This window comes from Carcharodon carcharias, chromosome 13 (genome assembly GCF_017639515.1).
Source record: "Carcharodon carcharias isolate sCarCar2 chromosome 13, sCarCar2.pri, whole genome shotgun sequence".
NCBI classification, from domain to species: domain Eukaryota; kingdom Metazoa; phylum Chordata; class Chondrichthyes; order Lamniformes; family Lamnidae; genus Carcharodon; species Carcharodon carcharias.
Window position 1 is genome coordinate 20,255,230 of NC_054479.1, and position 14,040 is coordinate 20,269,269.

Genomic DNA, 14,040 nt, shown 5'->3' on the forward strand with positions numbered 1-14,040 from the left:
GAAATTCTATAGCGAGTTCTTATAATCTGGAATGCACTTCCCGAAAGGGTGGTGGGAAAAGGGTAAAGAAAAAACGGATAAATACTAGTGTAATTAATTAGTGTAACTAATTTGATAGTTCTTTCAAAGAGCCAGCACGGGCATGATGGGCTGAATGGCTTCCTTCTGTGCTATATCATTCTAAGATTCCAATTGTAATCAAATTAATTTTGAAAACACATGTCAATGAGATAAGGACATGTGGCCTAATGAGTTCAACTTTCCCCGTGAATCTGAAGGTCGTCCAAGTCATTTTTTCAGTTCTACTATTCCTTAGTCAATATTAGTATTTGATGCTGGACCAGATGCGTGTTAACTGACCTTAAGATATAAACAAATAAGATCATCAAAATTCTGGAACAAATTATTCCTACAAACATATCTAATCGAGAACTAAATGATGTCTATAAATGTAATCCATGACAGAATGCCTCCACAATCTCCCCCAAACCTCCAACACTCAGAGGCCTGCTCCTCTCCCATGGCATTTGATTATGCTTTGCTCCTAAAGCTTGTCATCTGTGCTGAGACCTTTACTGCATATAACCCTCAAGCCTGTGTGTGTGATGTGATTACTCTTCCGATCTTTTTCCTCTAAGTGGGCTACTGTTGACTCACTATGCAGCTGCACAATGCTAATTAGAGCAAATATTCATTTCAGACCCAGACATTATCATTCTACTCCACTCCCAAATCCTGTGCTCCATTTCATGCTTCATGCTCTCTCCCAGCCTTCTCTTTCAGCTTCTCTAATCTGCATGTCTCACCAATTCCAAGACAGCCTGTTTGCACCTCACAACGCCCAGTGCACATTTGCTACTGAGTTTTGTACCCTGGGTCTTTAGAAAGAGAAGATATAAGAATGCCGTATGTTATAAAGCAACATGTGCCATTGACATTGGGAGACACAGGAGATAAATGAGAAAATTAAGCAATGATAATTGGCAAGATAGAAAATTGTTTACAACTGAAGATGCGCAGTAAGTCTTTGACAACTATTTAAAACTGTGTGTTTGGAAGTAAATGATAAATGCAGGAAGAATTAGTTGGTAGGTAAAAATTATTTTTGTTCATCTGTGGTGCCATGGGAAATTATCTTCCACTGTGTTACTAGATATACCCCAGCTTATTACTGAGTATAACGTGTATATCTATATACATAAATGTGGTGTCAGGTGCAATAATTTAGTCATTATATAACAGCATCATCCTTTGATTCACTATGAATAATGCTGAGAGTGTTAATATTATAAAAATAAGCAAGGATCCTATGATCAATAGGATAGCCTGCTCAATCTTTTTCTGGTCTGAAAGGTTTCTGTTTCAGTTTACTTTTTTATTTTCATGCTCACCATACTTTACCTCCTATTCCGTGCCTCTTTACATTAACCATGAATCACTGATGTGGAAGCTTGTCAAAATTTCTGAAAATTCAAAAATATAAGTCATACGAGCTGCATGTCCCCCATTCACAATCACAATACCTGTGAAAAACACTAGCAGGTTAAAAACCCGAACTGGATTATTCTTTAACAAATTATCCTTCAAGTACTCAATCCCAAACGATCTCTTCGTGTCACTCAAGTTTACTTCTCTATACTTTCCAGTTTCTAGACTTTTTCAATTAAATTTTTCAATCTTTTCAATCCTCAAGAATCTCCCAAATTTAATAAGTTTATAAAAATATCAGCTAACACTTGACCAAATTTAATCTTCGACTCCTTTAAAACTTTTGCATGCAAGTTGTCTGGACCAGGTACTTTAGGACTGTTCATCCTTTTATAACCATTTATATCCATTATTTGCACAGTGGCAGCAGTATGTACCATCTACAAGATGCAGTGCAGCAACTCACCAAGGCTCCTTTGACAGCATCTTCTAAATCCGCAACCTCTACCACCTGGAAGGACAAAGGCAGCAGATGCATGGAACACCATCATCTACAGGTTCCTCTGCAAGTTGCACACCATCCTGACTTGGAACTATATTGCAGTTCCTTCAATGTTGCTGGGTCAACCTCCCTTCCTAACAGCACTGTGAGTGCTCATACACCACATGGACTGCAGCGTTTCAAGGAGGAAGCTTACCACCTTCTCAAGGGCAATTAGGGATGGGCAATAAATGCTGGCCTAGCCAGTGACACTCATCTGAAGAACAAATAAAAAAAACTTTGCTCTGTGTGGCTCTGAGTTGTTAATACATAATCACCGGAATAAGTAACATGCACAAGATTAAACACATTTGTTCACGAAGCAATGAATCTCTCACACAGTTAAACAGGATCACTAGAGTGAAAATCTCACACAGTTAACACAAACACTAGGGTTAGGCACACAGAGAAGTAAACAAGGTCAAGCATGAGTTCAAATTTGTGCGCACGATACTTAGGATCACTACAATGAATTGCTGCGTCATACAAAGTATTGTCAGTGGCAGCACTATTGCAAACGCTAGTAATATAGAGATAGAATACAGACAATACAGTTGTAAAGAGAATCACACTGCACAGATAACAAAGTTTAATTATGAGCTGGATTTTATTGCTTTAGGCAATCTAGATTTAAATATACACCCATATATAAAGCTGCTAAATTCACAGGTGTCCAATTTTGCTGCTCGACATACAAAAGTTTTCAGGACACTTGACAGCCTTAAAAAAAATCAGTTTGAATGGTCTGGATTCATTAAATAGGGGGTTGCTTATAACTGGACACAATTTACAAATGTGCATCAGATAAAACAGTAGAATGTGTATCAAGAGAAAGAATTGGGCAAGAGGCTGCAATTAATGTAAAGAAATCAACTTCTCAGCACCTCTGATAATTATTGCAGGATCTAAAAATGTGAGATTCATCTAATTAGATCAGTTTCTTTCAGATACGTAGATTGGAATGCTATGAGCACATGCCTGTCACAATAGCATATAGAATGAAAAAGAATACTCAATGGGCCTAACCCTACTTAGGAATACTTACTGGCTTCTATTTCAATTGAGAATTTTATATTTAGCTGCACTATTAAGGTGGTTTATGATTGTCATACTCTGGGTTTGGGGGCAAAATACTGCTTCCTGGTTTTATTACAATAAACTATGAGCACTTAGTCACCCAAGAAAAATCCCCCTCCAGTAATGACACCATCAATTCAATCAATAGGTTGACTCTGGTGAAAATAATAGCGTTATTCCAGCCATCAGAATCTGCCAATGTGGCCCCTTCTTTGCTTTGATACCTATTTTGTCTCTTCAAAAGGACCTGATCATTTTTACATTACTATTTGTTGTGCCTTGCCACTGAATCAAATTCTCTTCCATTCTGATATAATAAGATGTCATATCAGAAATTTTCAGTTAATCTCAAGTTAACTTTTCAGGTAGTATGCAGATGGCTTGTTCATAGGTGTATTGGCTGTGTTGTACTCATAAGTAACAGTCTCCAGCTCAATTCCAGATCTGTGCTGAATTAGCTGGTCTCAGCTGATAAGGGCTGAGGAGGGGTGGGGGGCGGGGAACTCGACTTTGTTGGGAAGAATTCATTATAAATATTCAGCCATTGCTGATGTGGTGAATGTGTAAACACAAGGTTGTCCCTTAATCTTTTTAAATTTTGATCATTTTATTTTCTTTAAATGATGGCATGCTATGCCAAGTTTGTCCACAAAACAGGCTGGACCCTCTTTTTAAAGTCCCAGTAGCCATCTGTATAAGCAGCCAGAGATACCAAACATAATGAATGTATCTAGGTGAACCTGAGGCTCTGAGTGCTCTCATACGATTCCCAGACTCACACGGTAACTCCGGTACTGTTAAGTTTCCAACCTCAGATATGCTGGTGAGATAGGTACTACACAGGCACTTGTCCATTGAATTCCTTGGATAAGGAGCATTGTGGCTACCTGAAAAAAAAAGTACAGGAAAGAAATACAAAGCTTCTCACAAAAAGGGAAAGGGAAAAACCAATACAGACAAGAATCTATAAAATCCAGAGTGTTAAATTTAACAGAACTATGTGGCTAAGTGATCTAGATAGGAGCTGAAATGCTGGCAAAGTCAATGGTGATAGTGGGAATGCAGCAATAACTCAATGCCTTTTCTTGATGAGTTGCAAGTTATGCTGAATCTTGCTGTCAACTGTTAACACACCATGTTTGTGCTCAGTTACTGGATTTTAGTAAAGGCAACAATTGAGCCTCAGCACTCCTTGGCCTAGGGAGGTGAGGAAACATTCATCCAAGTCATAGAATGATATAGCACATAAGGAGGCCATACGCCCTATCGTGTTTGTGCCAACTCTTTGAAAACTATCCAATACTGCACTGGCTCCTGCTGGAAAGTGCATGTGCTGATGTCAGAATAAGACAGGGTCAGTTACGGCTGTGACAACATCAAACAGTGAAAAAGGCTGCTGATACTCAGACTTATAGAAAATGGTGTACTTGAAGGCAAAAAGCTGCACTTAGGAACTGTACCTAAGTACGAATCATAGCTTTTAGTAGTGGGTGGTGGAGCAGAAAGAGGTGGGAAAATGCAGGATGAAAACCACCAGGCTTTATTTTCCACTTGCAATGAAAACAGGAAACAGTGCCAACGCATAGATTAGCATTTGAAAGGGAAACATAGGTTAACATTTCAGGTGAAATCTTTCAATGATGCTCCCCTTCCTAGAAAATGCATTTATTTACAAAATTGTCATGGTCAAAAAAAATGTCTTGTCTTGTGAAAGCATGAGGCAATGGGTAGCTGCTTGGAAATTAAAGAATCGTGTAAGGGGTTAGGAGAACTTTTTAAGTTAGTTACCAAACTGCCTTGGGGAGTGTGGTGAAAGTTGAATTTTCTGTGTTAATCCAATACTTTAAATATATGGAAACAAGGCTGGAGCTTGTGTAAAATGGTTACTCAACATCCCATATTAAAATAAAACATGATAGAAATTTAACAAATTCTACCAGCAAAGATTGGCCAAGGTGCAGCATAAACACAGGGAATCATATTTTGTCTTCTTTCCAGAAGCAAACAACATAAAGTACAATAAAGATGTAACTTGCCAAACCCAGAATGATACACACAATTGAATAAAACAGCTTAGCTAGCTAAAATACTAATTAAAAACAAGTCCACATTTCTGCACGTTCCTCCATTTCAGTAACATTTGAATTTGTGCATGTTGTAAACAAAATATTACTGGTATAGCTTTTCTTATATGTGTCTTAAAAAGTTTAATTGAACTGCATAGTCAAGCTGCAGCTAGCTTTAAATAGAATAGTACACAACAGTATGAAGCCTGAGCCCAGAAAAAAGAAACTGGCAGATTTAGGGAGTGTTTCTCAATAAATCCTTCCAAACTGTACCATTTCAGTTGGCAGAGTTCTGAGTTGGGCTGTCTTACTAAGTTGGGAATGGCTACTGCACTAGATATATATATGCTCCCTGTCACAGAGTAACAGTGGCACTCTTGCAACTTCCTGAACTAGAGCTTCTGACCTCAGCTCATTTGTGAATAGTGCAAGGGTAAAGGCAGCTCAATCTACACCGCATTTGCAAGACTCTTTGCATCCAGCCAAAAGCAACACTGATAAAAGGCCTGTTAATATAGTTGCTCAGCTGCTCCCTCAATAGGCAAAAATGAAAATAAATGTACAGGGAAGGGATTCAAATCTTAATCATTTAACTACCATCATAAAGTAGTAATAGGTGTGTGTTTTAATTTGGACAGTTTCTCTAAAGCAGTTATTTAAAAGTTTATTAGTTCAAGAGGAAGTTTAGAATATATGCAGGATGCAATGACCACTACACTACTCAGATGTATAGTCCTGTGCAGTTAAGGAGATGAGAATCAGAAGATTTCTATATTCTTGACTGGCTTCCAATTTCAGTTACATAAGATTTCTGTAATCATTGACAATTCAGTTGGGATTTAGAGCTTTTTTTAAAAAACACAAATAGTTTCTATAGAATTCTGCTCATATAGTGCCTTTGCAGGCATTTGCCTCAAATAATGGGCATACCTTAAGGGCAAACATGTAAAGTCAAGCCACACAAAACCACATCATGTTTCAGCCAACTGGTGCAATGTAAATCCAAACTTGTGACTGCCATAAAATCAGCTCCTAATCTTTGCTGAGCCAGGAGGAGCCAGGCACTTAACTCTTGGGGAAAGGAAGAGTACAAAGGGTAAATTTCTCTGGGTCTAGCTGATCACACATTAAGTGCAGGTGGACCAGGGAGAGCTAAAACAGTATGGAGAGAGAAAAAATACAAACTCAGGTTTAAAAAAATTGACGATTAGCTTACTCGAATTCTACCTGTAAGAAACAGGATGTTAATGAAGTTACAATCAATTTTGTTTTCATAGATCCAATTCATCTTTTTAAAATGAAAGTCCAGATGATTTGAAATCTTATATTTTAGATTTTAAAAGCAATAACAGACCTTATAATACAGCACTTCCTGAGCCAGGGAAAATGTTAACAATAGAGAGAAAGCACCTGCAGTACTTCGAACTCTATAGCAACATTTATGGTCACAAACATTCTGACTCTCCCAGTTGTTCCAGTATTATAAACAGAAACTATAGCCATTGGTGACACCCTGTTTATGCATTCAAGCACAACAGAACATACAGCTTGTCTCGTGCATTATACAGTGGCTCAAGTTATTGTATAAATTACACATCATATAAGCAATTGAGGGGCATGTCACTGCCATCATATCCAGACAACTGTACCATAAATTCCAACTTCACTTCCAATTCCATGCAAAACTATGTGGCGCCATGAGAAATTATATCATTTGTTAATGCAATGGTTGACAAGTTTTACCTCTTTAAGCCAATATCTGGAATAAAAACTAAAAAAAAAGGTTGATTATTGTGTTTATACCACTTCATCAGCACTACACTTGTTGTATTTGTTTGGTCAAGCTCACTTAAAGTTCACATTTTTGCCACCTATGTCAGTTTCAAACACGCCCAGATCAGATATAACTGAGGTTGACTGGGCAGTAAAGCTCCCTAAAGACGCTCGATAATTGTTTTTAATCCCCAACTTCAGGTATGAACCCACAATAAATCAGACATTTCCATTCCATGCCATTTAGGCCTGAGAACATTCTATAAATTCTGTGCAGTGACTCCATACCAAGCATGAATTTAGTTGAAACAAAATCCTAGCTCTTCTTGTAAAGGACCCTTAGAAACAGCTGAAAAGTGATCATAATCTGGGCTGAATCAATACCCAGGTTTTAAAGGTGAAAAGACTGTGTGCCAATCTAATGTGCTATTTAATCATACAGCACAGGAGGTCATTTAGCTCCTCGTGCATAAGAATTAGGAACAGAAGTAGCCCATTCAGCCTATTGAGCATGTGCCAGGTTTTTGAAAGGTCTAGCCAATTAGTTCCACTCCCTTGCTTTCTCTAAAGCCTGGCAACATTTTCCACTTCAAGTATTTATCCAGTTCCCTTTAGAAAGTTATAATTGAATCTGCTTCCACCACCCTTTCAGAGGCCACACTGCTGATCATAACTACCTGCATTAGTGTTCCCCGCAACCACTTATGACACCTCTGGTTCTTTTCACAATTACCTTAAATACATGTCCTCTGATTATTGACCATTTTGCCACTGGAAAATTTCTCCTTATTTACTCTACCAAAACCTTTCATGATTTTGAACACCTCTGTCAAATCACCCCCTTTGACCTTCTCAGCTAAGGAGAACTCCAGTTTTTCTAATCTCTATGTTACCACATAATGCCCATGTTATTTTTAAAAGAGAGTATTTATATACAAATTTTAAATGTTGCTGACACACATGGCCCTCACTGATTTCCAAGTCTTTTGGAATACAACTAATCCTCTCCCAACTCCCTTCTTCTCCTAGTTCCCCCTTTCCCTTTCTAAAAGTGTCAATTGATGCTAGGATACAGTGTATGAGGACCAGAAGCCCTTTGGTAGTCAATAAGGGTATTCTCCACACAAGCCTAGACCGTGATTGTTGGCAGGCATTTATTAGAGAGTGCCATCAAAGTATGTTCAACTTCAGTCTCACTCAACACTACATATATTTTCTTAAGAGGGACCAGCAGCTTCAGATTGATAATTTCCCCTTCCTAGCTTGAAATATTAAGGGCAATTTTAATGCCACTCAAATGAGATTAGCAAACTCAGCACAAATTAATAAAAATCATAGGCCATTTTGGTTTGTATGGTTCAGTAGCATATTACATGCTAAACCACTGGGGGGCATGTGATACAGCTTTGAGAGCATCTGGTTCTGGGTTATTTTACTGAAAATTTTTTGACAATTAATGTTGCTGCAATATTGTAGAGAGCCTTCTGCAGAGTGTGTGGTATTAACAAGATATTCATACTAAGGGATTAGTGCAACAAAAATGCCAACCTTCTGTTGGTTAAAATTTGAGTGCACCTCATGAAATTCAGGCTCTCCTGTCAAAGTATACTCTCTGAAATGACAACTGTTTTAATACATTAGGTTTCTTTTTTCCTCAGTCCTGTCTTCAGCAGCTGTGAAGACAAATGGAAAGGATGCTCTTGTACGTTAGATGCTAACACACTTTTCCTTGTTTGACAAAGAGGCAATGAACACACTGAGAAATGAGAGAGACAACATTCATGTCTCCTGGTTAAGATTAGACTGTCTGGAGACTTTCCCCCCCACCTCAGCCCACAGTTTTCTCACTGCTCCCAGGTGTATGCTGCAATGAGCTTGGAAACAACACCATCAGTAATGAGATGTGGATAAGCAGCTCTCACACATTGTTCAAAGAGAACAAAATTTGACAAGAAAGCACCTTAAAAGCAAAACATAACCTCTCCCAAATTAACCTGATAAAACAGGGTCAAAAAGAGAATTGTGAAACAAGGGAATGGATTGGAGGAGTCAGATCCACAAAGGAAAATATACTCTTTCACAGTTCCTGAAAGAGTGTTCTGCTTAAACAACACAAATTTTATACAAATTAAAAAAACAAATTGAAATGTTGAATAAATTATGATGGAACACGTGGTACTTATCATATACAGTCTGTACACCCATATGTGTTGTATAAGCTGCAGTCAAAAATCTCAGTACCTACACAGGTACTATATTTGTTATCAAACACAGTCTAACCTTTCATTTGACTTTTCAGCATCTAGTAACGATGGTGCTGGGTGCATCATGCACTGAACTACACAAGAGAAACACCCAACAGATTCTAAAAATATTGCCGCCAAGTCTGAGAGAAGGCCTCTGACTCTGAATTTATGTACATAATTTATTAACCTTTTTTGTTCTAAAAACCTTTTACTTTAAACTCTTTTGTTGCAAAGTCCTTCATGCTCTCTGGTAAATGATCGGCATCAGCTGATGTATCTGATGGGGTCCTAGGATACATGGTAATAGTAATGGGGGTATTACAGCAATGCCGAGCAGTTCTTCACTGGTCTGTTTCCCCCTTTCCTCCTCTGCCTCACAGTTAAATTTTCAAGCTTTTAACCGTGTCCAGTCTCTTTCTCAGTAGTTCTCCAATCTCCTGAAGGGAACGCTGGTAGCTGCTTTGTATTTTACCTCGCACCGTCTGGGAGAACTTCTGCTCATCCTGAAACCAGCAACAAAAAGAATTTTTATTTTTCAGTTCCTGCAGTAATCAGTTATGAAGAATAATCTACACTGAATGACTGCAAAGTACCCCAGAAATTGCATACATCTCAAACTATTTTGTGCCTTTTTGTGTTCATGGTGTGGGATACCATTGCTTGGGAATGGAAGGCTTTCCATTTTAGGGACTGGGAGCTAGTGTTAGATACTCCTGGTCAATTGTAGCAACGTTGTTAATAAATCTTGCTATGTTTTGACCTCAACAGTGATCTTTGGCCTCAACCCCCTACTGTGCTTGTGATATTTTTCCTTACCTTTGTGCCTCTTCATGAGAACGCTAGTTGAATGTCAGCCTGACTCAGTAGTAGCACTTACCTTAATCAGTAGAGTTAAAAACAAAAACTGTGGATGCTGGAAATCCAAAACAAAAACAGAATTACCTGGAAAAACTCAGGTCTGGCAGCATCGACGAAGAAGAAAAGTTGATGATTCGGGTCCTCATGACCTTGTGGAAGGATCACGAGGACTCGAAACATCAACTCTTTTCTTCTCCGTCGATGCTGCCAGACCTGCTGAGTTTTTCCAGGTAATTCTGTTTTTAATCAGTAGAGTGTTAGAGTCCAGGGCTCTAGCATATAATCATTTTATTGTAGTACTGAGAGAATGCTGCACTGTCGAAAACATATGTCATATGCAAGATGTAATTCTTTTGTTGTGCAGAAAGCAATATTCACTCACCCCTCTGACTTTAAAGGGAGGAACCAACTCTGAGGGAAGTAATTTTAATTGCTATAATACATTCTAACGCTAGCAGCTTTTTAAGAAATTACTTTGAAGATTTTGCAATAGAGTCCAAAAGGCACTTGTATGTTGGATAAACATATTGTGGAGACACTTCAGTGACTTCAGCCAAGATACAGTAATCATTCAGGATCCAAATGCCTCCTAGTACTGGTGCAGGCACAACCAATTTACAGCTACTTTCTCCTTTAAGACAAATGTTATGAGCCATGAAATTAGAAACTATTCTCTGCCGCACTTCATGCCTCTTATCATTGAGCATCGCTCATTGTTTGTGGAAACTGTTACAAAGAATAAACAAAGTATTGTTTGACTGTTCAGTTAATATAGTAAGAGTCATACAGACTCGAAACGTCAACTGTATTCCTCTCCGCAGATGCCGTCAGACCTGCTGAGTTTTTCCAGGTATTTTTGTTTTTGTTTCAGATTTCCAGCATCTGCAGTATTTTGCTTTTAATACAGTAAGTCCTCACTTAAAGTTGAGGTTGCGTCTCTGGAAATCATGACTAAGTGAAAGAACTTCATGTGAATCATGGGATCCCACAGGAATCAACGTTAACGCCTTTGGACATTTCTTGTCCAGAAAAACCAATGCACAAGCTGAAATACTGTACTGTACATGTGCAGCACTTTGCATTCCAAGCTGGAATAACTTGCAAAATAAAATAAATCACTGCTTATAACAAAAATACTGTATGAATTCAAATTAGATATACAAAATCACCCAAACAAGCCCCGAGTAGAACACTTCAGTGTCTCACCCACAGCACTCCTAAAACTCAGCTCAACTTTTTGCTAGTTTTCTTTTCCCACTGTCAGCTGCTCTCCGAAACCTGAACACTTTCCTGACAGTCTGCAAGGGACCACGGACGGAGCTGGGGTGGGGGTCCCAGTTACTCTCACTTCACCACCCAGTTGACAGCTTCCGATCTCAAGCTGCCACAGTACCTTCCCAAATGGTGGTAACTGTTCCGACCGAGCCTCTTGGTCAGACTCCCTGCCCTGTGCCCCTGGATCTCAGACCTCGCTCTCTCCTTGAAGTCTCAGCCTCTGGTGCCGGCAGCTGCTCCGGCATCAAAATATGGCAGCGGCTGGCCCAGAACGCAGTGCCAGCAAAGGGGTAGGGCAAGAATGCAAATGATGTAAAAGCGAAAATGGTGACACAAATCCGAAAAGCAGGCCCGAAAGGACAAACAATGTTAAGCAGGGTGACAAAGCGAGAACTTACTGCATTCTGCCTTTTCTTGGACATGTGATACCAACACTGAATCATTTTGTTCTATTTGAAAGTTCCGGGGAGAGGCTTTAAATACAAATTTTAAAGAAGTTCAACTTGGGCAGGACTGACTGATTTCCTCAGATCCTTCTGGTTTAATGCTGTCAACTATTCTTAAGTCAACTCAAATCTCACCACAATTTCCACCTGTGGGAACTACCCTGGCAATGTACAAAATGTTTTTTTCCAGACAGAACCAAATTTGGATAAACAACATCTACTACAGCTAGGCTTTCTCATTTTGTTTTGATTATTTGGTTGCCTGACACCCACCACCATGCTTAAGTCTCCAAACCAAACTGCTGAAAAATACACAAAGCTGTCTTTGTTTGGCAGATATAGAATGCATACTCCCTCTAGGGACAAATACACTAATTTCTAAGAATTCAGTCACAGCCTGACAAGAGTCAAGACCTAGGGACCTTCAAATATTAAAAGCATGTAACTGCCTAAAACAATGCAGCTCACCAACATATAATCTTCCTGATGATTATCCCATTTGAACCTATCTATTTTTAAAAGCACCTGCACCAAACTGAGAATTCCAGTCAAAAACAGAATTACCTGGAAAAACTCAGCAGGTCTGGCAGCATCGGCGGAGAAGAAAAGAGTTGACGTTTCGAGTCCTCATGACCCTTCGACAGAAATTGCGTTCGAGTCCAAGAAAGAGTTGAAATATTTCAACTCTTTCTTGGACTCGAACGCAAGTTCTGTCGAAGGGTCATGAGGACTCGAAACGTCAACTCTTTTCTTCTCCGCCGATGCTGCCAGACCTGCTGAGTTTTTCCAGGTAATTCTGTTTTTGTTTTGGATTTCCAGCATCCGCAGTTTTTTTGTTCTTATCTCTGAGAATTCCAGTCCCCTAGTGAACATGATTACCCTTCAGATCCATCTATAATTCAGTCTGGCTGATAAACCACATCTGCAACAGGATAGTCACTGACTGTGTACCAGACAACTGATAGTCCTTCAGACAGCAATGCAAGGGACTTTACAGCCCTGCAGTTGTGCATAAAACCTCAGTTGTTGTTCTTCATTTTTCAGGCAATTTGCCTCAAAGTAAAGCACCAGCCTAGTCTGATTTAGAAGATAATTACTCCCATTACTGAAAATAGAAACACTTGTGGAAGTTACATGGAAACACATTATTTAACTTCAACCACCATATCTTTCAAATACACAATGTCCATCTTACTCACCTATCAGAAGAGGGTTTCAGTCTCATTTCAATGGATTATCTCACTTCACCCGCCTCAACCTCTGTAACATTTGACATGGTTGATCAAACAGAACATACATGGTTCGATTCCTATCTATCTAGATTTGATCAGTACATCTTCAGCAATGGCTTTGCTTCCATTTGCTGCACTGCCACTCTAAAGACTCAGTTCATAAGATAAGTAGGAGGAGTAGGCCATTTGGCCCTTCTAGCCTATTCCACTATTCAATAAGATCATGGCTGATTAAATTGTGGCCTCAAGTCCACTTTCCTGCCTTTCAAGTCCACGTTCCCCATTAACCTTGACTCCCTTGTTGATCAAAACCTGTCCAACTTAGCCTTGAATATACTGAATGACCCAGTCTCCACTGTTTTCTGTGGAAGAGAATTCAAAGGCTAATAACCCTCGAGGAAAAAAAATCTTCTTCATCTTAAGTGGGAGACTCCCACTTAGATTCCCCAACAAGCTGAAACATCCTCTCAGCATCTACACTGTCAAACCCCCTCAGAACCTTTTATGTTCAATAAGATCACCTTTCATTTTTCTAAACACTTATGATCCCAGCTGATGTTGCTACTGGACAAGCCAAATCCCAGGCTATCCCTGATAGATCCTAACTTTTATTTTTTTACATAGATAGGTGCAGAGTGACTACTGAAGAGTCACAGGAGTCAGCTGATGAACTTTTAACAATAAAACATTTATAAAACATCAAAACATGAACTATATTACAATCCTCCTTCACCCACAACTATACCTTTATAGAAATATGCAGAATTGTAAGGATAACACAAGTTACAAGTTTTGTAAGTTACAAAAGCTATTTTATACTCTAATGTTGACAGTAAGTACACAGTCCATGTAAATCAATAGGCTACCTGTGGTCAGACACACCACACTCTGAATCCAAGTGACAAAGGCCATCTCAACCAGATGATATGGATCTCTTCTCAACTCCCCCCAGGCGCTTGTCATACTGTGAGTCAACTGGTCTCACTGAACTCCATCTTTCACACGAGGATTTCCAATCTCCACTCTCCAAGAACTTGCTTTGGACTCTTCTCCATTTCTCTCAGATGCCTGCCACATTCCCTCTCCGATGCCTGCCAC

At 39.2% G+C, this 14,040-nt stretch overlaps 1 protein-coding gene across 9 annotated transcripts in view; it reads right to left on the reverse strand.

Moving 5' to 3' along the window:
• Window positions 1–14,040, reverse strand: part of naa25 (N-alpha-acetyltransferase 25, NatB auxiliary subunit) — a 107,643-nt gene that overhangs the window by 1,530 nt on the left and 92,073 nt on the right. For 7 of the 9 annotated variants that reach the window (XM_041201955.1, XM_041201952.1, XM_041201953.1 and 4 more), the window contains one exon: window positions 9,297–9,634. In XM_041201955.1, coding sequence (XP_041057889.1) covers window positions 9,512–9,634 — 123 coding nt within the window. In that variant the 3' untranslated portion in view covers window positions 9,297–9,511. Of the gene's footprint in view, window positions 1–1,401; window positions 1,464–3,827; window positions 3,934–9,296; window positions 9,635–14,040 lie in introns of those variants that run through there. The other 2 variants (XR_005944693.1, XR_005944692.1) reach the window with 2 other exon arrangements.